Here is a 23,962-nt window from a genome sequence, read left to right as displayed (position 1 = left end):
CTGTATGGAGGAGTGGGCCAAACTCCCTGTTGCAGTGTGTGCAAACCTGGTCAAGAACTACAGAAAACGTATGATCTCTGTAATTGCAAACAAAGTTCTGCTTTAATGTATCAAATAATTATGTCATGCAATAAAATGCAAATTAATTACTTATAAAATCATACAATGTGATTTTCTTGATTTAGATTCCGTCTCTCACAGTTGAAGAGTACCCATGAGAGAAATTACAGATCTCTACATGCTTTGTAAGTAGGAAAACCTGCAAAAATCGGCAGTGTATCAAATGCTTGTTCTCCCCACTCTAGTTCAGGACAAGTCAAAATTAGTTTACAACTTTAGCTGCTAATAGAGCTGGATCTACTGAAGAAGGGAACATCTGCTGATTTATTTTATATGCTTAGCTTCAACTTTCTGGTTTGTGACAAGTTTACTTTATTACAAGCAGGGCTCTACAGATCTGCATACCACGTTCAGTAATGTAATTTCTACTATGGTTTTTCTTTCTTATAGTTTGGGCATTGCACAGTGTGAGCAACCCCAGACCAAGCAAAGTACAGAAAAAGGTCAAGTACGTTCATGGAACCTCTACAGGAGCCAGGCCTATGAACTAAGTAGTATTTTCTCCTGATTCAGACTAAGTCCACTATAGGTTGCTTGTGTGGACCAACCCTCTTGAAACAGAAAAAAAATCTCTAACATGCACTTAAACATGCACTTTCGAATTAAACCCACAGCACCTACTTAACCAGTCGTTGGAAATCCAGTAAAAATTACAACGGAAGATAATGTTAGTTATGCAATGAAGAGAATGCCATTTGTCTCTTGTATAACGTTCCATGGAAAATACCATCAGTCAAGAATAATACAACAGAAAGAGAATATTTCATTACAGAGAACAAAGGCTGCTGATAGGGGGCACAGGCAGTATTCCAGTGCTGGGCCCCATGGGGTTTCTGGGGGGTGGGTTTGATCTGTCTGGTAGGTGGTATGGAGCCCTATGATTTCAGAGGGGGCCTGGGAGGAGAGAAGATCCAAGTGATCCCCAAAGGGCTGGTGGCAGCCTATGTGGGGAGCTTGTGAAGACAAAGAGAATTTGAGGCCATAAAGTACACTGACCCTTGGAGTACATCACGGGACACAGAGAAGCATAGTATATACTATGTGGGTTATAGAGTCTACCTTCAGGTGATGGACACTGGCACGCCCTTAAGGCAGGAAGTTCCCTCCCCTATATAACCCCTCCCATACCGGGAGTACCTCAGTTTTGTAGCAAAGCAATAAGTGTCCCAATATCCCCATCAAGAGGGGCGGGAGCTCTGTGTCCCGTGATGTACTCCATGAAAAGGATTTTACAGGTAAGCTGTTATAAAAATCCTATTTTCTTTATCGTACATCACGGGACACAGAGAAGCATAGTAATTACTATGTGGGGTGTCCTAAAGCAATGCCAAATGAGGGGAGGGAGACACCAAAAATAAGCCGGGCGCCATCAGACGTGAGGAGTCAAACCGCAGCCTGCAGCACACTGCGCCCAAAGGCACCTTCCTCATTTTTTCTGATATCCAATTGGTAAAATTTAGTGAAAGTATGGACTGACGACCAAGTCGTGGCCTTACAGACCTGAGCCATGGAGGCTTGATGATGCACTACCCAAGAAGTGCCAACCACTCTAGTGGAGTGCGCTTTAACCTCAAACGGAGGAACCTTACCCTTCAAGCCATAGGCTTGAGTAATGACTTGTCGAATCCTTTTAGAGATAGTGAACTTAGACGCTGCCAGTCCGCTTCTGGGACCTTCCGGCAGAACGAATAAAATGTCAGTTTTCCAGATCTGAGCAGTAGCCTTAAGATAGATCTTAACTGCTCTCAGTACATCCAGAGTGTGCAAAGATCTCTATTTTGCAGAACTAGGCTCTGAAAAAAAAAAGAAGAGAACCAGATCCTGGTTCAGATGAAAGTTTGAAACTACCTTGGGAAGGAAGGCTGGATGAGGCCGCAGGACCAGTCTATCCTTGTGAAGAATTAGGTATGGCTCCTTACATGAGAGGGCGGACAACTCCGATACTCTCCTAGTAGAGGATATGGCTACCAAGAAAACCACCTTCCTGGTCAAGAGGACCAAGGGAATATGAGACTGTCATGGTCTTACCTCCTTGCTGTCCTCCTTCGTTTGACATGTGCTGGCGGCCATCTTGGTTTCTGGGTTTCTTGTAGCCTCCCACCCTGCGGCTCCTCCTTCCCACTGGGAGGAGCTGGATGCCTGGCTCATATATATAGGAGTCTGTGGCTTCAGTTCCTTGCTTGGTCCTCCTGTGTTCACATGCTTCTAAGACTGCTGCTGCTTCTGGTTCTGATCCTGGCTTCGTCTGACTTCCCTGCTGGTTCCTGATCCTGGCTTCGTCTGACTTCCCTGCTGGTTCCTGATCCTGGCTTCGTCTGACTTCCCTGCTGGTTCCTGATCCTGGCTTCGTCTGACTACCCTTCTGGTTCCGACCTCTGGTTTCACCATCCGTTTGGACTTTTGCTTTACAGCTTGATTTTCAATAAAGCCTTCTTATTTTCACTTATCTCTTGTTGTACGTCTGGTTCATGGTTCCGTAACAGAGACAGACTCAAAGGGTTGTTTCTGGAGGGCAGATTCAGGTCCCACGGGCACAAGGGGGTCTTAATTGGAGGATTAACACGAATCACCCCCAGTAAAAGTTTTTAACCAGAGAATGTGTAGCCAGTGGCCTTTGAATTTTTTTTTGATAAAGCCAAGACCTAGCCCTTGATGGTACTTAAGGCTAACTTCATGTCTGCCCCCAACTGCAGAAACTCCAGTATTCTGCCAATGACATACCTGCGAGGATGCCACCCTTTGGCTTCGCACCAGGCCACATATGCCTTCCAAACTCTGTAATAAATAAGCCTAGATGCTGACTCTTTCTGGCATTAATTAGTGTAGACACTACAGAATTAGAGAGACCCCTCCTCTTTAGGATATAGGATTCAACAGCCAGACCGTTAAATTTAGAGACCGTAAGGAAGGGTGGAATATTGGCCCCTGTGAGAGCAGGTCTGGACGAAGCGGAAGGGTCCATGGATGTCCCACTGACATCCCTACAATCTCCGCGTACCAGGCCCTTCTGGGCCAAGATGGAATGACCAGAATCACTGGTTTTCCTTCCGAATTTATCCTGCGAATGAGGCGGGGTAACAATTGCAGCAGAGGAAACGCATAGCTAAGGGAGAACAGCTCCCATGGAAACACCAGCGCATCTGTTCCGCAAGCAAGCGGATCTCTCGTCCGGGACAGAAAATTGTCCACTTTCGCATTGAACCTTGATGCCAAGAGATCCACATCTGGTGTTCCCCACCTCTGACAAATGCCCCGGAAGATGTCAGGGTGAAGAGCCCATTCTCCTGGGAGCAACTGTTGGCGACTTAAGAAATCTTCCTGCCAATTGTCTACTCCCGAAAAGAATATCGCTGATCTGCACGGGACATGCTTTTCTGCCCAAATCAGGATCTGATCTACTTCTTTTTGGACCGCACAAATCCTCGTGCCACCCTGGTGATTTATGTATGCCACAGCTGTGGCATTGTGTAAAAGGGGAAGGGAAAGAGGAAAATTTGCGCTTGGTAAAGAATAAGTGAAATAAAGTGACACTGTGGCATTGTCGGATTGTATCCTGACTGGATACCCCCGCAACTTGTCTGTCCATGCTGTTAGGGCTAGACACACTGCCCGAATCTCTAGCAGGTTGATGGGTAGAGATTTCTCGGAGACTGACCACTTTCCTTGGAGGGATAGCTCCCCCAGGACTGCATCCCAGCCCAGAAGACTGGCATCTGTAGTCACTGCCAGCCAAGAGGTTGGAATAAAGGACTTCCCTTTTTGCAGATTCTGGGGAACCAACCACCAACAAAGGCTCTGCCGAACTGTTGGGGAGAGCAACATAGGGAAGCCCAAGGCTTGGACCTTCTTTTTCCAAGCGGACAAGATGGCGTTCTGTAGTTTCCTTGAGTGGAACTGGGCAAATGTGACTGCCTCGAACGAGGCTACCATCTTCCCGAGCAGCCGCATACAAAGGCGAATGGAAGGCTTTTCACAGGAACTAAGGCAAACTTGTCCAGGTTGAGAATCCAACCCATGGACTCCAGGTACCTCACGGTTCTGTGTACTGCTCGATTTAGTTCGGCAACTGAGCGATCTACTAGTAACAGATCGTCCAAATAGGCTACTATATATATGCCGTGAGACCTTAGATTGGCCAACAGGGGGGTCAGCACCTTTGTGAACACCCAAGGTGCAGTGGCTAGACCGAAGGGTAAAGCCACGAACTGAAAATGGCGCTGATTTATCGCGAAGCGTAACAGCTTCTGATGGCCGAGAAAGATAGGTATGTGTATGTATGCGTACGCTAAAAGTTCTCCTCCCTACAAGGAGGCGACCACTGACCGGATTGATTCCATCCGAAAGGATCGGACATTTAGGAACTGGTTTAGGACCTTGAGATCCAGAATGGGTCTTGCGTCTCCGTTCGGCTTGGGGATGGTAAAAAGATTTGAATAGAAACCCAAACTTTGCTCTTCTACCAGTAGTTCTATGATCACCCCTTGGGAAAGCATAGTCTTCCCCCCACCCGGCTGAGTGGGGGTGAACCTTCATAATGCCGTCCTAGACACAGGCCTGGCCAGCTTACGGTTCCAGGGTTTCTTGGGAGCCTGAGATTGCCCTTGAGGTTTTCCTCCTGCATTAAACCTTCCAGGAGGCCGTCGGAACTGCCTGGAAGCAGAAGGCCCAGGAACCGGAGAGGAGGGCCTCTTAAAGGAGGGGGGACCCCTAAACTTCTTTTTAACTGGCAACAGCGTGCTTTGCCACTGGAAATTTTCTGGATATACTTATCCAGATCTTCCCCAAACAAACGCTCTCCATGGAAGGGAAACTCCACTAGAAGCTTTTTACAAGGGGTCTCAGCTGATCAGTTCTTCAACCAGAGCAGCCTACGCATATGTACTAAAAGGAGCGTAAGGCGGAAGGACTGTTGTATAGAGTCCTTGATGGCATCTACTGCAAAGCATAATGCCTTGGGGAAGTCGGCCAACTCCCGAGCTTGCTGAGCCGGGATATCTTTCAAGACCTGCTTCATCTTCATTCTTTTAAGGCTTGGCAGATACCAATAGCTGCTACTGCAGGTTGGGCTACCCCTCTGGCTGTAGCAAACTATGTTTTTAAAGCGGGGGTTCACCCAAAAAAAAAATTCTAACATTACATTGAGCCGAGTTGTGAGAATGACATTAGGCTGTTTTTTTTTATATCCTTGCCGTACATACCGTTTTATCTATATTTTCACCGCGGCTTCCGGGTATGTAATTTGCGGGACTGGGCGTTCCTATTCACATGTTAATTGATTGACATGCTTCCGACCGGTACTGAGGTACTGAGGTACTCCCGGTATGGGAGGGGTTATATAGGGGAGGGAACTTCCTGCCTTAAGGGCGTGCCAATATCCATCACCTGAAGGTAGACTCTATAACCCACATAGTAATTACTATGCTTCTCTGTGTCCCGTGATGTACGATAAAGAAATGCTCCTTTTTTTTCTAGTGTCATTGCAAATTGGAATTGCACCACATTCAGTGGCAATGATTTTCTTGCAAAGTACAACTTTTATTGCAAAGTGAACAGTATGTGTGTCTTTAGTAAAGCAATCCCTTTGAGCCTGCTGACTCATTTACAATAATGTCAATTCTAGCCTATGTCAATTTTTTTTTTTATAGAGGAGAAGCACACTGCACATATATCAATGGCTAAAGCTTTGGAGTCTTCTATAGGGCTCCAGATGAAAGAAAATAACAAGTCCCATGAAGACTTCTGATATGCATGATATCATTTTGGCTTAGGTCAGAAACCAGGAAGCAATAAAAAAAAAATGAAAAATAAATAAAGTTTAAAACAAAAATATTATACATTCCTATCTATTTACTACGATAAGCAGCATAAACATTAAAAATAGGTAATACTGATTGAGAGTAAAGTTAAGCCCCGTACACACGACCCGAAAATCGTACGAAAAATTACGCATTTTAATCGATCGTATGATCAGCGGGGGTGCGTCCATAGTGGGCGCAGGAGCGCCGCCCCCTCTCTCCCCTGAGCCATCAGTCAACTTAGTATACAATACATAGAGATTCATGCATTGCATGAATCTATGTATTGTCGCTGCTACCACCCACTATTCAGATGGCCGGCCCCCTGGTGAGCACCGGCCATCTGAATAATGGCAGCTGGTTGGCTGTGTGGAAGTGTCTATCAGAGCCAGCGTCTCAGCCAATCAGGTTCACCGGGTCTGGTTACCGGTCACCTGATTGTCTGAAGCGACATCGAGGGCAGGACTCGGGAAAAGACATCGAGGGAGGATGGCTGACCCAAGAAAGGTAAGTGCTGGAGGACAGGGGGCAGCAATCTGGTGGTTTTTGAGGGGACAAACTAGTGGCAGCAATTGATGGGCACAGTGGTGACAATTGATGGCACAGTGGCTGTGTTTGATGGCATGGCACAGTGGCTGCGTTTGATGGCATGGCACAGTGGCGACAATTGATGGCATGGCACAGGGTCTGTATTTGATGGCACAGTAGCGACAATTGATAGCACAGTGGCGACAATTGCTGGGCACAGTGGCAACAATTGTTGGGCACAGTGGCTGCGTTTGATGGCATGGCACAGTGGCTGCGTTTGATGGCATGGCACAGTGGCTGTGTTTGATGGCATGGCACAGTGGCTGCGTTTGATGGCACAGTGGTGACAATTGATGGCATGGCACAGTGTCTGCGTTTGATGGCACAGTAGCGACAATTGATAGCACAGTGGCGACAATTGCTGGGCACAGTGGCTGCATTTGATGGCACAGTGGCGACAATTGATGGGCACAGTGGCGACAATTGATGGGTACTGGGGCTGCGTTTGATGATTTATTTTTTTCGTTTGTTTGTGCCCACCCCAATAATTTTGAGCACCAGCCGCCACTGCGTATGATAATTGGATCATTAGTACAGAGCTTTCGAGAGACGATCAGGACAGTTCATCCGATATTATTCAATAGGACATGCACAGATTTTTTTTTTCGTTCAATGTCAGATGGTACGATTTTTGTTTAATCAGCACAGCTGTCCTTCGAAAATGCAATACAAATGCATTACAACACATGACATCACTTCTGAATTTTTATTCTGTTGTACGAGAATTTTTGTGACTTTGGTAAACTCATCAGATTCAACGTGAGATTAGCATGCAAAAAACAAAAAAAAAAGACGACGATCATTCGTCCGATAATCGGATCGTGTGAACGGGGCATTACACTTTTAAATAAAACAAAAACTCAGCAGAGAGAGTGGTAGCCCCTTGTGTAATGGCCAAGACAGGTGGGCGGACCAGGTAACTAATGTGCATGCAAAGTATGTGACTGCGTAAAACGAAGCAATATACCCTCAACGCATATAAAGTGTACTTACCGTTCAAGCCATCTCCACTGCAAGAAGCGAGAGAAGTACATGCTCTCCTGAAAGTCTTCAAATGGTACACCACTCAGATAATCATGAACCACTCTGCAAAAAGCAAACATGACAGACATTACTCATGAGGGGGGGGGGGGGGGGGGGTTCAGACTTGCAACATTTCTAGCATTTCCTATGTCATGTTCTATTAGCTGTTTAGCCTTATGTGCAATTCAGCTCTGGTTACCAATACCGCAGCATGGCAGCATTAGCGGCAATATGAAAACAGTTTAGCAGCTGCATGGGTTAGATGGCAGGCCCAGGTAGGTGACAAATAGTTACAGACGTTTTACAGGGATTGCCAGGAGCCATTTTAGTGTACGAAATATACAGTATTTATTCGAGTATAACGCGCACCCGTGTATAACACGCACCCCTAATTTTCAATTAAAAATCGGTATAAAATCATTGTAATTGCCAAAAATCATTTATGTCCAGCCATGTCCCCTGTATGTCCAGCCATGCCCCCTGTATGTCCAGCCATGCCCCCTGTATGTCCAGCCATGCCCCCTGTATGTCCAGCCATGCCCCCTGTATGTCCAGCCATGCCCCCTGTATGTCCAGCCATGCCCCCTGTATGTCCAGCCATGTCCCCTGTATGTCCAGCCATGCCCCCTGTATGTCCAGCCATGCCCCCTGTATGTCCAGCCATGCCCCCTGTATGTCCAGCCATGCCCCCTGTATGTCCAGCCATGCCCCCTGTATGTCCAGCCATGCCCCCTGTATGTCCAGCCATGCCCCCTGTATGTCCAGCCATGTCCCCTGTATGTCCAGCCATGTCCCCTGTATAACCAGCCATGTCCCTGTATGTCCAGCCATGTCCCCTTACCTTTAATCACGCGGCGCGCGGGAACATTACAGACAGCGTTCGTTTGAACAGCTGTTTTCCCTGCCACGCATAGACACTCCCCCTTGCTCGCGATTGGACAGATCCGTCCAAGGGGGAGTGTCTACGCGCGGCAGGGAAAACAGCTATTCAAACGAAAGCTGTCTAATGTTCCCCCGCGCCGCGTGATTAACGTTGTAGCGGCGTTGGTGGCTTCGGTGGCGGCGGCGGTAGCAGCGGCGTGTGCGGCTGCGGGGGGGACAAAGTCCTCGAGTATAACGCGCACCCAAACTTTGATCTTTTTTTTGGGTATAAAATTTTGCGCGTTATACTCGAATAAATACGGTAACTGAATTCGTTATTAGGGCGCATTCATGCATACAGCTATAATGCTAGCCCTCTGTAAAGCAATATATTGTGAATTGCTTTCAGAGGACGAGGTTGATGAATAGAGAGAGAGAGGAAGAACCTTGCAGTATCAGGCCTGGATATTGAATGGAGCAGTCTGTACTGCTCTGTATAGTACCAAGTTGTAACTCGTCGCCACTCCAAATAGAGTGGGTAAAGTGCCCCCGGACAGACCCCTCTCAGTGAGCCTGGCAGCCGAGATGTCACTTAGGATTTCTGGGAGGAACAGGCCTCTCTCACAGGCCCGGCTCTAGGGCCCCTGCCACAGGCCAATTACAACAACTGAGCTAGATAGATGGATGGAGCGAATCCTCCCAGTAGATTTCTGCATTGGTCACCAGATGACAGCAAGCATACCTGTCAGTACTCTTGTCACCAGATCCCCAATTGGTTTGTCCAGCCTCTGTTGGACAACCTGCCTCCGGGTCCTCCTCAAACCGACTCCCCAATTGTGGGGGATCCTTTCAATAGAACCGGGAACCCAGTAAGTCACTGGGGTCCCCTTGTACCTCCGGATGAGGTTCCAAGTAGTCTGCAACTTTGGCCAGGTGGGCCGCGCCGGCGGGGTCCATGGATGTGCGCACCCTGAAGGTGGATGCCGCACCTGGAACGGGGACCCCGTGAAGATTTTAGAACACATGACCCCTATCACAGATATACTCCTCTCCAGCATGCCCCGAGAGGGAAAAGCTCCTCTAATTGGCTGCTGGGCAGAACTTGCTCTGCCAGAACCCCTCTGGCGCCAACTGCTGGCCAGGGATGGTATCACATCCCTGGAATACAGACTGACCCAGTGGACATTTCTGAAATGACAGAAGTCACAATTTAAACAAATTGTGAATGGGAGCAAAATAGCTCTCCCATTTCCCACTAACTTTAGCTTAGTGCCCATGCTGAAAGCAAGGGGGCGCTACATAAACAACTTTTTTTTTTTTTTCTTACATCTCAGTGCAGTGGATCTCCTGCAGCATCCTTGCAGCCACTTCCTGTTTACATACACTTCAGTGAAGGCTGCATGAAGTCTCAGGGTGGGTTTCCTAATTGTGACAACAGTGGAGCGATGTCTGCTAAATGTGTCCACTTACAGTCTCCCTCCCATGTCAGAGGGTGACAACACAAGAGCACAAGGTGGAAAAGAACAAAACATTTTCACCCTATAACATGAAATGCCTAAACAAGACCTCACAGGGCATCCTGGTGCCATCTCTACCCTAGGTAAGTGAAGCACATACAACCAGACCATCCACATGATTCATCAGATCAGACCACCTTCTTCCATTTCTCCCTGGTCTAGTTCTGATTCTCACATGCTCATTGTAGACACCTTTGGCTGTGGACACGGGTCAGCGTGGGCACCCTGACCAGATTGCGGCTACACAGCCCCATAAACAACAACAACAAACTGCAATGCCCATGTTTTCTGCTTTGAACACATCAACTTCAGGACAACATGTTTACTTGCTGCCTCATATATCCCATTGACTTTCAGATGCCATTGTAAAGAGATAATCAATGTTATTCACTTTACCCGTCAGTAGTCATAAATTTATGGCTGATCGGTTTACAATTGCTACACAAGTCATATTGTAATTTAATGTTCTTAACCACTTCAGCCCCGGACCATTTAGCTGCCAAATGACCAGGCCACTGTTTGCAATTCAGCACTGCGTTGTTTTAACTGACAATTGCGCGGTTGTGCAACGTTGTACCCAAACAAAATTGACGCCCATTTTTTCTCACAAATAAAGCTTTCTTTTGTTGGTATTTGATCATCTCTGTGACTATAAACAAAAGAAGCGAAAATTTTGAAAAAAAACCACAATGGGCCAGATTCACGTAGCTCAGCAGATCTATAGATCCGCTCGATCTACGTGAGTTAAGATCCGCTCCCGCAAGTTTAGGAGGCAAGTGGCTAATTCACAAACCACTTACCTCCAAACTTGCGACGGCGGATCCTAAATCCCCCAGCGGATTTCAAATTCCGCGGCTAGGGGAGTGTCATATTTAAATCAGGCGCGTTGCCGCGCCGATTTAAATGCGCAGGCGCCGTCCGCGAAATTTCCCGGCGTGCATTGCTCCCACTGACGTCGCTAGGACGTCAGTGGTTGCGACGCTTACGTAAACGACGTCCGTCCATATTCGAGAACGACTTACGCAAACGACGTTAAAAAATTTAAATTTGACGCGGGAACGTCGGCTATACTTAACATTGACTGCGCCTGATAAAAGAAAGGGTAAGTATACGGCGGAAAACCGCTACGGAAACGACGTAAGAACACTGCGACGGGTCCGCGTACGTTCGTGAATTTGCGTATCTCGCTGATTTACATATTATTTATCGTAAATCAGCGGGAACGCCCCCGGCGCCATTTTTAAATTGAAAAAAAGATCAGACAGTGTAACACATTGTAACACTGTCGGATCTTAGCCCTATCTATGCGTATCTGATTCTATGAATCAGGCGCATAGATAGGACCAGTGTAAGTCAGAGATACGATGGTGTATCTGTAGATACACCGTCGTATCTCTTTGTGAATCTGGCCCAATATATTTAACTTTTTTTACCACCTTTTACTTTTGCTACAATAAATAGCCCAATTTTTTTTCTTTTTTAAAAACTAAAAAATTTTCTCAGTTTAGGCCGATATGTGTTCTTCTACATATTTTTGGTAAATTATGGCATTTTTATTATAAATTTAATTTTTTACTAGGAATGGCAGCAATTTGCGATTTTTATCGGGTCTGCGACACATCGGACACTTTTGACACATTTTTCCAACCATTGTCATTTATACAGCGATCAGTGCTATAAAAATGCACTGATTACTATGAAAATTACACTGGCAGGGAAGTGGTTAACCACTAGTGGACGCTGAAAGTGTTAAGTGTGTCCTAGGGAGTGATTCTAACTGTGAGGGTGTGTGGCTACGAGTGACACGTCTGTGATCTCTGCTCCCTGCAGCAGAGATCACTGTCCTGTGACTTGGAAGAACAGGGAAATGCAGTGTTTACATCGGCATCTCCCCGTTCTTCCTCTCCTGACCACAATCGTGGGCCGCCCAGGAACATTGAGTTTCCGGGATTCACAGGCGCACTCACGAGTCACGCGGTGGGCGCCTGCTGGGTGGCAAATTCAAGGGGACGTACAGGTACGCACGCCCATTTGCCTGCCCGTGCCATTCTGCCAACATATATCGGCATGCGGCGGACGGGAAACGGATAAAACTACATTTCCTTTTCAATCAGCAGCCGTTTTAATCCCCTGTAAAATTCATACAATATGGCAACCTGGAGGCCTTCTATACACCATTGTACATAACGCCTCCAATGGAATTTCCTGGTTGTGTCATTGGCTCACTGATTTTTCCAGATGTCTGCACCAAAATACAAGTCAGGTTTTAGGCCTTATTGACACCTATACATTTTTTAGTGCATTTTCAGTCTTGCAGAAACACACTACAGTCCATTTAACATGGTTTCCTATGGGTCACGTTCACATCTGTGCATTTTATGTAAAGGGCAGAGGAATTTTTTCTGGTTTCTGGTTCTATAGACTTCAATGGATCAAAAACGTGAATTGAAAAAATTAAAAATGCACCTGGAATATGAAAAGTGCAACCGCCACAAGTGTGAATCAGACCTTAGGCTTGGCTGTGCAACAAAAATTGTATTTTTAGCGCGACACTTCCTTAGGTTTAAAGTGGTTGTAAAGGCTAAATTTTACCTTAATATATTATCTGCATTAATAAAAAAAACTTTTAGGCGTTGCTTCCCCTTGCCCCCCCTAAAAAAAAATAATTTACCTGAGCCAGATTCAAGGTCCAGCTCTGTGTCGAGAGCAGTAACACTGCTCTCTCTCTCTCTTTACTGGACTTAGTGAGAGCCATGGGAGCCACTGGCTCCTGCTGCTGTCAATCAAAGCCAGTGACGAGGGAGCAGGAGGCGGGGCTGAGCCACAATGTGCATGTCAATAAACACAGTGCAGCTCGGGATCAAACCCGCATGAGTACCCCCTTAACAAGCGGCTTGACAGGGGGTTATTGGAAGGTAAGAGGAGCCAGGAGCACCAGAAGATGATGATTGGGGCTGCTCTGCGCAAAACCATTGCACAGAGCAGGTAAGTTCACAATTTTTGATATTTAAAAAAAAAAAAAAAGACGATTCTTTACAATCACTTTAATTATGTCTAAAGCGAAGCGGACGTTGCAACTTTCCTCTTTAAAAAACTAAGGGCCAGATTCAGGTAGGGAGCGCGTATTTGTGTGCGGGCGTAGTGTATCCTATTTACGCTACGCCTCCGCAACTTTGACAGGCAAGTGCAGTATTCACAAAGCACTTGCTCCGTAAGTTGCGGGGGCGTAGCGTAAATAGGCCGGCGTAAGCCCGCCTAATTCAAATGTGGAAGATGTGGGCGTGTTTTATGTAAATTTATTGTGACCCCACGTAAATGACGCTTTTTCCGAACGGCGCATGCGTGGTCCGTGAAAGTATCCCAGTGCGCATGCTCCAAATGACGCTGCAAAGACTCATTGGTTTCGACGTGAACGTAACTTACGCCCAGCCCCATTCATGGACGACTTGCGCAAACGACGTAAAACGTGAAAAATTTTAGGCGGTCACGACGTCCATACTTAACATTGGCTGCGCCTCCTATAGCAGGGGTAACTATATTCCGGAAAAAGCCTAACATAAACGACGTAAAAAAATGCACCGGGCAAACGTACGTTTCTGAATCGGCTTATCTACCTAATTTGCATATTCGACGCGTAAATATACGGAAGCGCCACCTAGCGGCCAGCGTAAAATTGCAACTAAGATACGACGGCGTAAGAGACTTACGCCGGTCGGATCTTAGTCAAATCTATGCGTAACTGATTCTAAGAATCAGGCGCATAGATACGACGCCGCACACTCAGAGATACGACGGCGTATCTGGAGATATGCCGTCGTATCTCCTACCTGAATCTGGCCCTTTAAGTTCAACAGGTGATTATAATAAACTAGTCACTCATATTCCTCTTCAAAGGACATGGTCAAACAAAACAGCTATTTCTTCAGAGCAGAAAATGTAGGAAACTGCAAAAAAGTTTGTTAAAATATTAGAAATGTAGACTGATTACCCAGAGGGGATTGTTTATTTTTTTGAAAAGTGGAGTTATTCTTTAACGAAAAACTGCACATTTAGTAGCTGTACCCTCCACCCCAGTAACCCTCTCCCACCATATATAAAAATTGTTGCCGTGCGGCCACTGAGACCTGCATACCCTGTCCACAAAAAGACTTTGATTTCATTATTCTTTCATACAATCATGGAAGAGTCTCTACAGAGACCAGTTTTAAGACTTTTCACAGGCAAATCTATCTCAAATGTATCTTATTCAGTTTTTTCAGAACAGTTGCGAATTGCGTTTTTTCTAATATATAGATAGCCACTACAGGAAGAATTTACAAAATGAAAAAGGCTATAAAATGAATGCGGTGATCTGCCGTGCTGGTTCCAGGTATCACGGAAGTTCCAGCGCATGCGCGAACTGAGGCGCAGAGATGGTTCCAGCCATCGGGAAAGTTCCGTCAAGCACTGCGCAGGTGCAAACTTGCTGACGGAAATCCCTGAACGGCGGCCGGCATCCAGGGCGACGTGGACTTAGAGGAAAGTGGCCAGTCGGCCTCACGTCCTCGCTGCGCTCGGACGGCTCGCTTCGCTCGCTCGGCCTCCTGGCTCTTTTTTTAACATCCTCCAATCCACGGGGATGTTAAAGAATGAGCCTGGATGCCGGGCGAGGTTCGGGGATTTCCGTCGGGAAGTTTGCGCCTGCGCAGTGAGTGGAGGAACTTCCCCCATAGGGGAACATTGAGGACAAGTCAGCGGCAACACCAAAGGCTCTGTTTTGTACTTCTTGCACTAAAAAAATAATAAGTATTTGCAAAAATAAAAATAATAATACAAATAATTATAAAAATAATAATAATAATAATAATAATAATAATAATAATAATAATAATGTATGTGGCAACAAGCATTAAATTATTTCAGCATTAAAAATTACTTTTTATTTTATAACTGCATGCACTCATTAAAACAATAGTTTCCTTTTAGTCTGTCTTTATGTGTTGTATTTATAATGCTCTCACAACAATGGGCACATGACCAATACAAATATGCCAGTGACCTCAGTAATGTGTGCAGGCCGAAAGGTTTCTATATCTACCTATCTATATGTCGCAATCTGGATCAATATCGTCATTCACAGAACAGGCCTCCAGCACAGAATGGAAAACTTAACCATGACAAGGTAAAGGGCACACATTCCATTCACACACAAGAGAATTCACAATCTGCTAAGCATTCCAGATAAAATATTACAGACACGGGGTATTCATTTATAACTGATCCCAAAAAGGGCAGCAGAGAAAACTCAGCTCTAGATAAAGAAAGCCAATGCCTTAAAGGAGTTGTAAAGGAATTTTTTTTTTTGCCTAAAATTAATGGGCCAGATCCAGAAAGATCAGCGGATCTTTCTGCTGGCGTAACGCATCTCTGATACGTTACGCCGCTGTAACTTTGGGCGCAAGTTCTGTATTCAGAAAGAACTTGCGTCCTTAGTTACGGCGGCATAACGTATGTGTGGCCGCGTAAGCCCGCCTAATTCAAATGGGGATGTTGGGGGCGTGTTTTATTTAAATTTTACTTGACCCCGCGTTTTTTATGTTTTTTTTGTACGGCGCATGCGCCGTCCGTAAAATATCCCAGTGTGCATTGCTCTAAAGTACGCCGCAAGGACGTATTGGATTCGACGTGAACGTAAATGACGTAAAGCCCTATTCGCGTACGACTTACGCAAACGATGGAAAATTTCAAAACTCGGCGCGGGAACGACGGCCATACTTAACGTTAGCTACGCCTCATATAACAGGGGTAACTATACACCGAAAAAAGCCTAACGTAAATGACGTAAAAAATTGCGCCGGCCGAACGTACGTTTCTGAATCGCCGTATCTACCTAATTAGCATATTCCTTGCGTAAACATACGGAAGCGCCACCTAGCGGGCAGCCTGAAAATGCAGCCCAAGATACGACGGTGTAAGACACTTACACCTGTCGGATCTTAGAGAAATCTATGCGTAACTGATTCTCTGAATCAGGCGCATAGATACGACGGACGGAACTCAGAGATACGACGGCGTATCAGGAGATACGCCGTCGTATCTCCTATCTGAATCCGGGCCAATGTCTGCAAGGTAGACAGACAGAATAGTGTAATGATTCTATTAAAAAAACAGTAAATACCTATTATATTCCTTCATCTATATCACCTCCGGCATTCTAGTTTCTGTTCTCTCATTCACTTCCTGGTTTGCATCGCTTGTTCATGTAAGAACTACATTTGCCAGTATGAACTGCGGCACGCCCATTAATTCACACCTCCTTGAATTCTCTAACACGTAGAGAGCGTCCTGCCACACAGATGTAGTTCCCAGGAGGGGGTGAGCACGTTACTGACCACCGCAGTAAAGCCTCTCTTCACGTGGTCAGTAAAATCAGACAAGCAGGAAGTGAACAGAACAGAGAAGAAATAGAGCAACTTCTGAGCAAAAACGAACAATGAGGAAGTGAAAAGAGGAATGTCTGCAGGTAAAGGATGCTTATTATGAAAAAAAATAATTTCCTTTACAACCCCTTTAATTACAGGACTGAAAAAACTTGAAACATATGTACTTTGCCTGTTCTATTTTATTGCCTATATGCTGATAAAATTCACAAATATGTAGTACAAAATTCTAAATGATCCTTCTTTGGGTCCCCAAGCCATTCTTACCTTTTTACTGCCAACATTTTCTATCTCTTGGCTCTAATTTACAAAACAGATTAAAAGACATCTGAAGGGTCGGTAGAGCTTTGGGCAGAAATCTCACAAGGCACCTTTCCTGCCTCTGCTTTAGTAAATACATCCTTCGTAGATTTTTGCACGGTAAAGAAAGCAACAGTCATTCTTCTTTAGGCCAGTTGCACACGGACTTAAAGTGGATGTAAAGCCACTCCCATCCTTTCTAAACTACTGCCATAGTGCTGATCTATAAGGATATAGATGCCTCTTGCATGTATCCTCACCTGTCAAATGTCTCCCCTCTATCTGTTATAAGAACTGAAAAACTGCAGATTCTGTGGGTGGGTCTGTTGTCTGGAGCACGGTGGGTGGAGTGGTGATGTCAGTAGACTCCCCGCCCACCTCTACACTCCCCTTGCCAACATGCATTTTCTCTTGTGTATTCCTTACACCAAATTCTGCTATGATCCTTAACATCCAGTCAAAATCCAAAAAAGTAACCACATGACTTCAGAAAAGGAGTGGGGGTGGGAATTAAAAAATAATGCCTGTCTCCAGGCTAGTGCATGAGATATGTAAATAACCTGATGTTGCAACTGTGATCAGGCGACCTCGGACACACACACTGCAATATAACAATCAGATCACTCAAGCTTCTCCTCTGCCCAGCTCTCACTAGATACATCTAACCTAAATCAGATCACTTGTCTGTGTATATTCTGCTTTCTGTTCCGTGTTTTCACTGCAATATGCATGCATTTCCTCATCACACTGAACTGTGGATCACACCCCATGATGAGAAACATCCAGTCAAAACACAGTAAATGCAGCCAATCCTGGGAGAGCTGGAAGGGAGGGGAGGGGAGAGGGATGTGAATTGTGAACTTTTTACACAGGATGTGCCTCTGTCTCAGGCTAGTGCATGAGATATGTAGATAACCTGTCACTCACAGCAAGGGGGCGGAACGGACTAAGGTTTTTCTCTGTAAGTCCGTTTTATTTCACTGAACAATAAAAGAGGATTGCTCAGAGCTGGATTAACTCTGTGTGGCAAGACAGGGCAAAGATGATAGGAAATCTTATACCCTACATTGTGACATAAAAAAAAATGATCTTTACGCAGCTGTGTGCATTGATCCATAAACAATAATGCATCAATAATGCATCAATAATGCATTAAAGCGGGGGTTCACCCTAAAACTACTTTCTAGTATTACAATGTCCCGACACATTACAAAACAATTATGCCTATTTTTTTTTTTTTTATGCTGTACATACCTCGGTACAGCTAATTCACCCGCGGCTTCCGGGTTGCGAATTCCGCGGGAGTGGGCGTTCCTAACTTGCTGGTGATTGACGTGATGACCAAAAACGGGCTCCCCCCCGTCGCGTAAGCTGCGTCACGATTGCCGAAAGGAGCCGAACGGCGGTGCGCAGGTGCAGTATAGCGCTGACTCATCGTTCGGCTTCTTTCGGCAATCGTGACGCAGCTTATGCGACGGGGGGAGCTCATTTTTGGTCATCACGTCAATCACCAGCAAGATAGGAACGCCCACTCCCGCGGGATTCGCAACCCTGAAGCCGCGGGTGAATTAGCTGTACCGAGGTATGTACAGCATAAAAAAAAAAAAAAAATAGGCATAATTTTATTGTAATGTGTCGGGACATTGTAATACTAGAAAGTAGTTTTAGGGTGAACCCCCGCTTTAAACACAGCCATAAATAAAGAATGGTAAAAAAACATCCTCCGAGAGCAACTTCCTCCAACCATCCAAGAACATTTTGGTGAGCATTATAGAGCACCTTGCCATAAGACAAAAGTGATAACTAAGTGGCTTGGGGAACAAAACATAACATTTTTGGGTCCATGACCAGGAAACTCTCCAGACCTTAATCCCATTGAGAGAGAACTTGTGGTCAATCCTCAAAATGGGGGAGGAGGGAGAATAAAAAAACAAAAAAACAAACACAAATTCTGACAAACTCCAAGCATTGATTATGCAAGAATGGGCTGGATGTGGCCCAGAAGTGACAGCATGCCAGGGTGAATTTCTAATGTCGCGTACACACGATCATTTTTCGGCATGAAAAAAAATGTCATTTAAAATGATCGTGCGTGGGCTTCACATAATTTTTCGGGTTCTGAAAAACGACAACATTTTTTTTCGAACATGCTTTATTTTTTAACGACGTTTTAAACAATGTCGTTTTTCGGGGTGTAAAAAATGATCGCGTGTGGGCTAAGACGATGTTAAAAACCCGCACATGCTCCGAAGCAAGTTATGAGACGGGAGCGCTCGTTCTGGTAAAACTACCGTTCATAATGGAGTAAGCACATTCATCACGCTGTAACAGACAGAAAAGCACGAATCGTCTTTTACCGACACGGAATCAGCTAAAGCAGCCCCAAGGGTGGCGTCATCCGCATGGAACTTCCCCTTTATAGTGCCATCGTACGTGTTGTACGTCACCGCGCTTTGCTAGAGCATTTCTTTTTAAACAATGGTGTGTGGGCAACGTTGTTTTAATGATGAAGTTGGAAAAACGTCGTTTTTTCTACATGCCAAAAAACAAAGTTTTTTTTCATGCCGAAAAATAATCGTGTGTACGCGGCATAAGGTCTTGAAATAGAAGGGTCAAGTCAACACTGCAAATATTGACTCTGCATAGACTTCATGTAATTGTCAATAAAAGCCTTTGACACTTATGAATTGCTTGTAATTATACTCCAGTATACCATAGTAACATCTGACAAAGCCACGGCTGTACATTGTGCCAAGCTAGAACAATGTAGGCATGCAAAACAAACAATTCCAGGACTTCAGTTTTAAAAACATACATAAACACCTATCTTGAGAAATGCTACAGAATGTGATTGAAATAAACTTGTGATCTTATACATTTGTGATCAAATAAACAATAAAAAGAAGAAGTTAAAGTGGAGTTCCACCCATTTTTTTTATGTTTGTCTGTGCTGCATGCCCTAATCTCATAGTGTTCAGAATGGACAATTTTTATTTATTTTGTTGCTTGTAAATACCTTTATTTTGTAGTCCTTCATTACTTCCTCCTCCTTATTAGCCTAGGCTATTAAGTCACAAGGCTATTTGCAAGGGTTTCTGGGATAGGCATCAGGTATCCCAGTAGTCCTTGCAAATAGCCTATTTGCATAGAGAAGGGGCGGCAACTTCCTCTGACACTCCCGTTGCTATGGAAACCTGACTGAAACCTATTACATCTCTTGTGCAGCACTGAGCATGTGCGAGATCTGCAAGGCTGAAATCCAGGAAGTCATACAGTCTGGCTTCATGATGCCCACACTTAAGATGGCCACGGTCTATTTCTAGATTATAAACTAACTAAATGCTCTAACAAAACGGACCTTTGTTTACAGACTAACTTTACTAGAATACATTAAGCTTGTGTATTACAGGGGTATTTGTATTTAAAAAGTGAAATTGTGGGTGGAACTCCCCTTTAACCATCTTACAAATAGAGTACTGCTGTGTTGCACACATTTATTGAAATCTGACCCCTTTCCATACCTATGTAAGCCTATTAAATCTCAAATTCTTTATACTGCAGTCACATAACAAAGAGTGAATAGCAGCTTCGTGTACAGAGTGGATCTGTCAGACCTGGAATTGCTTTGGGTCATATCCAGACATGCTTGTGCACATTTTTATGCTGCTGTTCCAGAAATACTGTCCGGAGCAGCATGCGCTGGGTGGGAGACTGACATCTCCACACTAAAGTTTACAAAGTGCATTCCTTGGGATTAATGTAAAGAAGGCATATATTTACATTGCGCAAGCCAAATTCTATTTCCTTAACTGCCGTATGGAAACCCTGCCATTTATTATACTGAAATGTATCACACACAACTACAATTAGAGTGGAATGTTAAAAATGATAATTTCTTGCTTACTTTAGCTATGTATATATCTGTGGCCTAAAAGGGAAACAATCATTACTTTTTAGTTGTACATCAGAAACCTAAAAATCCCCCCAAAAAAACGATAGCAGAGATGTTATGCCGACATGTTTCTGTAGCTAGATTTTCCTAATTATAAAATTATTTCTGCGGCTTGAGATTTGTGGACTAATTGTCATGAATGGCTCTGGGCGTTTAAAGTTGAACTCTATCCGATACACTTTTTTGTTTTTGGTTAGCAAGGGAGTGGGTTAGATCATCTCTCAGGCTTTTATTGCAATTTGATCCCCGTTGGAGAGGTTTCCTGTCTTGCTGACACACACAAGGGTGTTGTAATTTTTCTCCCTATTATAAGTTCACTTTAGAGGGGACCCGTTATAATATACTGTAAATATAGGATCTCTCAATGGACACTTGTTTTAAAAGGCTCAGGCCCAGAACGGATTCTGCCTTCCCCATAGGTGTGTGCGGCCTATTGCATTAGGGTATGCACCCCAAAGCTCAAACACACATGCCTTTCTCTGCAGCTTAAGCTGCATGAGACAGTGAATTAATGGGAAGTGCTCTGTGCTGAGAGGCTTCCTGTTCATTCACAAACTGAACCATGGTAAGCACAGTTTACTATGCTTCAGTTATGAATGGACATATTCCTTAGCCCCTACCCTGCTCTCCATCTTGAAACATCCCCCGCAGCAGCCCGGGGGAGAGGAGGGAAGCCAGCAGAACTGTGGGGCAGGGGGCCAAGAAGGGGGGGACCTGGACAGTAGGAGCAAATGACACTGCACATAGTGATTACTGTGTGCCCAGGCACACCTGGCACCCCCCCCCCTGCGCACTCCTATGGCCTTCCTTACCTAGAGAGCAGAGTTGCAAACCTTTTAGGTTAAGGACAGAACCCCATTGCGTTGTTTAAAATGTCCCAATAGCCCTTTCGACAGTCAAAACCATCATCCCCACCAATCCCATTAGGTACCAGAATGACTACAAAATAGGTCAACATCTTGGCTTTACTTCACATTCGGATAGCTAGGAACAGAACAGCTTAAAGAAGTAGTAGCATTCCTATTATTAATAAAGTCTTGCAGAGCACAAAGTACATGTAATAGTTTGTCACATCTTTCTGTGTGTTGTGGAAGGCTACCTATGTTGTTAGACAGGAAGTCCCACCTACCTCTATGTCCAACCTGCAGCACAGCTAGGAACGCAGCTAGCAAGGCGATGACTGATAGTCAGTGCTCAACTCCATGCACTTGTCCAAGACAATAGCTGGCTAAAGGAATACAGAGGAAGCGGCATGTCTGCCTCCTATTCCTCTGTATTTCTTTTTTCTGGTGCTGGTCTTGAAGCTGGAGAGAAGCAACATCTATCAAGAAGCCATCTCTTTGCCAGCTGTGTTGTTGGGCGGCTGTGGGGAAGCTCTGGGGGGAGCTCTGTCCACCATGGTGCTAGCCATCGGCAGCCCATAGGTAGATGAGACAAAGTATCACATGTCCCCTGTGATAAAAAAAGAAATTAGACAAATATACAAGTTAACCACGGCTAGTAAGATTTTTGCTGTTTTTGTATAAGCGAAGAAATCAGTTACTGACAATGTTACTTGCATGTCACGTGACATATCTAGTGTATTTCTAAACTTTGATTTTAGCTGCAATAATGCGATTCAATAATATTTTTTTTTGTTATTTATTCAGGGATCCAGTCCCACAACTACATCATTTGGTTTCCATAACCCCAAGGGCTATTGATAGCTCTGTTAAATAACTCCTAGAACCTGAAACAGGGATGCAGGGCAGAAGTTTAGATTTCATTTGCTATCACTGGCTGCAGAATCAGGCGGTAAGGCTTGCATTAAATCTCAGAGGCCACTGCCCCACCGCGAGACATCAGGCTGCCCTGCATTGGCTGCCAGTTGGTCAGAGGGTGCGTTTTAAAATTCTAACACTTGTTTTTAAAGCGTTTCACGGGCTAGGACCCGCCTATCTGTGAGAGAAATTGAATAGACATGTTACTGCCGGCTCCCTTAGATGGAGCTGCCAATTCCGTTTGGAACAGCCAAAGAGTCGGCTGAAAAAATGGGGGGGGCAGGGCTTTTTCTGTCCTTGGCCCGAGAGAATGGAATCTACTTCCCCTAAGTCTCAGGCCCCGTACACACGACCGAGTTTCTCGGCAGAATTCAGCCAGAAACTCGGTTCAGAGCTGAATTCTGCCGAGAAACCCGGCCGTGTGTACACTTTCGGCCGAGGAAGCCGACGAGGACCTCGGCGAGGAAATAGAGAACATGTTCTCTATTTCCTCGTTGTTCAATGGCAAAAGTCGGCCCGCCGAGTTCCTCGGCGGCTTCCACACTGAACTCGACGAGGAACTCGATGTGTTTGGCACGTCGAGTTCCTCGGTCGTGTGTACGGGGCCTCAGACAGAGTCCTGACCTACCCACATTCAGGAGGGATCTAAAAACCTATTTGTGGGCAGAGGCAGATTGATAGGAAGAGTGAGGTTAGGGTCATTCTAGAGCAGACCTGGGCAAACTACGGCCCGCGGGCCGTATACGGCCCGGTGGACCTTTTAATCCGGCCCGTGGATCGCTAGTGACTGAGAGGGAGTCAGCCAGGGGCATGGCCGCAGAGTCCGGCTGCATACAGTGGCTTCTGGGAATTGTAGTCTACACAAGTGCACTGTGATTGGCCGACCAGGGTCATGTGGTCCCACTGTGGCATTCTGGGACTCGAATTTACACGAGCGCCGTGCGATTGGCTCGGCGGATGTGGACAGGCGGGGCTGGCTGGTCTGAGACTGTGATCGTATCATCTTGCTGCCGGAGTCACGCTTCTCTTGCTAGTGCACTGTGGGGTTTCTCTCAGCCCACTCCTCTCTGAATGTGTTTAGCTGTCTCATTGATTCTGGCGACAGTGCAATTTCATCAGCCAGTTCATCTGCACATACAAAACATTTAGCTGAGATTTTGTTTTGTATCCGTCCGCCTGTCCCTCTTTCAGCCCATGTCCCTCTGTCAGCCCATCCCCCCTCCATCCGCATGTCAGCCCACCCCCCTTTGTCCACCTGTCCCTCTGTCCACCTGTCCCTCTGTCCACCTGTCCCCCTGTCCACCTGTCCACCTGTCCCCCTGTCCACCTGTCCCTCTGTCCACCTGTCCCTCTGTCCACCTGTTCCCCTGTCCACCTGTCCCCCTGTCCACCTGTCCCCCTGTCCACCTGTCCCCCTGTCCACCTGTCCCTCTGTCCCTCTGTCCACCTGTCCCTCTGTCCACCTGTCCCTCTGTCCACCTGTCCCTCTGTCCACCTGTCCACCTGTCCCTCTGTCCACCCGTCCCCCTGTCCACCTGTCCCCCTGTCCACCTGTCCCTCTGTCCACCTGTCCCTCTGTCCACCTGTCCCTCTGTCAGCCCACCCCCTCTGTCCGCCCGTCCCACTG

The 23,962-nt window shown here is 45.7% G+C and overlaps 1 protein-coding gene across 1 annotated transcript in view; it reads right to left on the bottom strand.

The window, feature by feature from the left end:
- The window catches only part of GRK4 (G protein-coupled receptor kinase 4), a 426,683-nt gene that overhangs the window by 98,615 nt on the left and 304,106 nt on the right, over positions 1–23,962 (bottom strand). Inside the window, exon 6 of the mRNA XM_040335342.1 lies at positions 7,497–7,589. Within this exon, the coding sequence (XP_040191276.1) occupies positions 7,497–7,589 (93 nt within the window). The remainder of the gene's footprint in view (positions 1–7,496; positions 7,590–23,962) is intronic.

Source organism: Rana temporaria, chromosome 1 (assembly GCF_905171775.1).
Source record: "Rana temporaria chromosome 1, aRanTem1.1, whole genome shotgun sequence".
In the NCBI taxonomy this organism is placed as follows: Eukaryota; Metazoa; Chordata; class Amphibia; order Anura; family Ranidae; genus Rana; species Rana temporaria.
The sequence above is the reverse complement of the archived record's forward strand: the minus strand, read 5'-3'. Positions and strand labels throughout refer to the sequence as shown.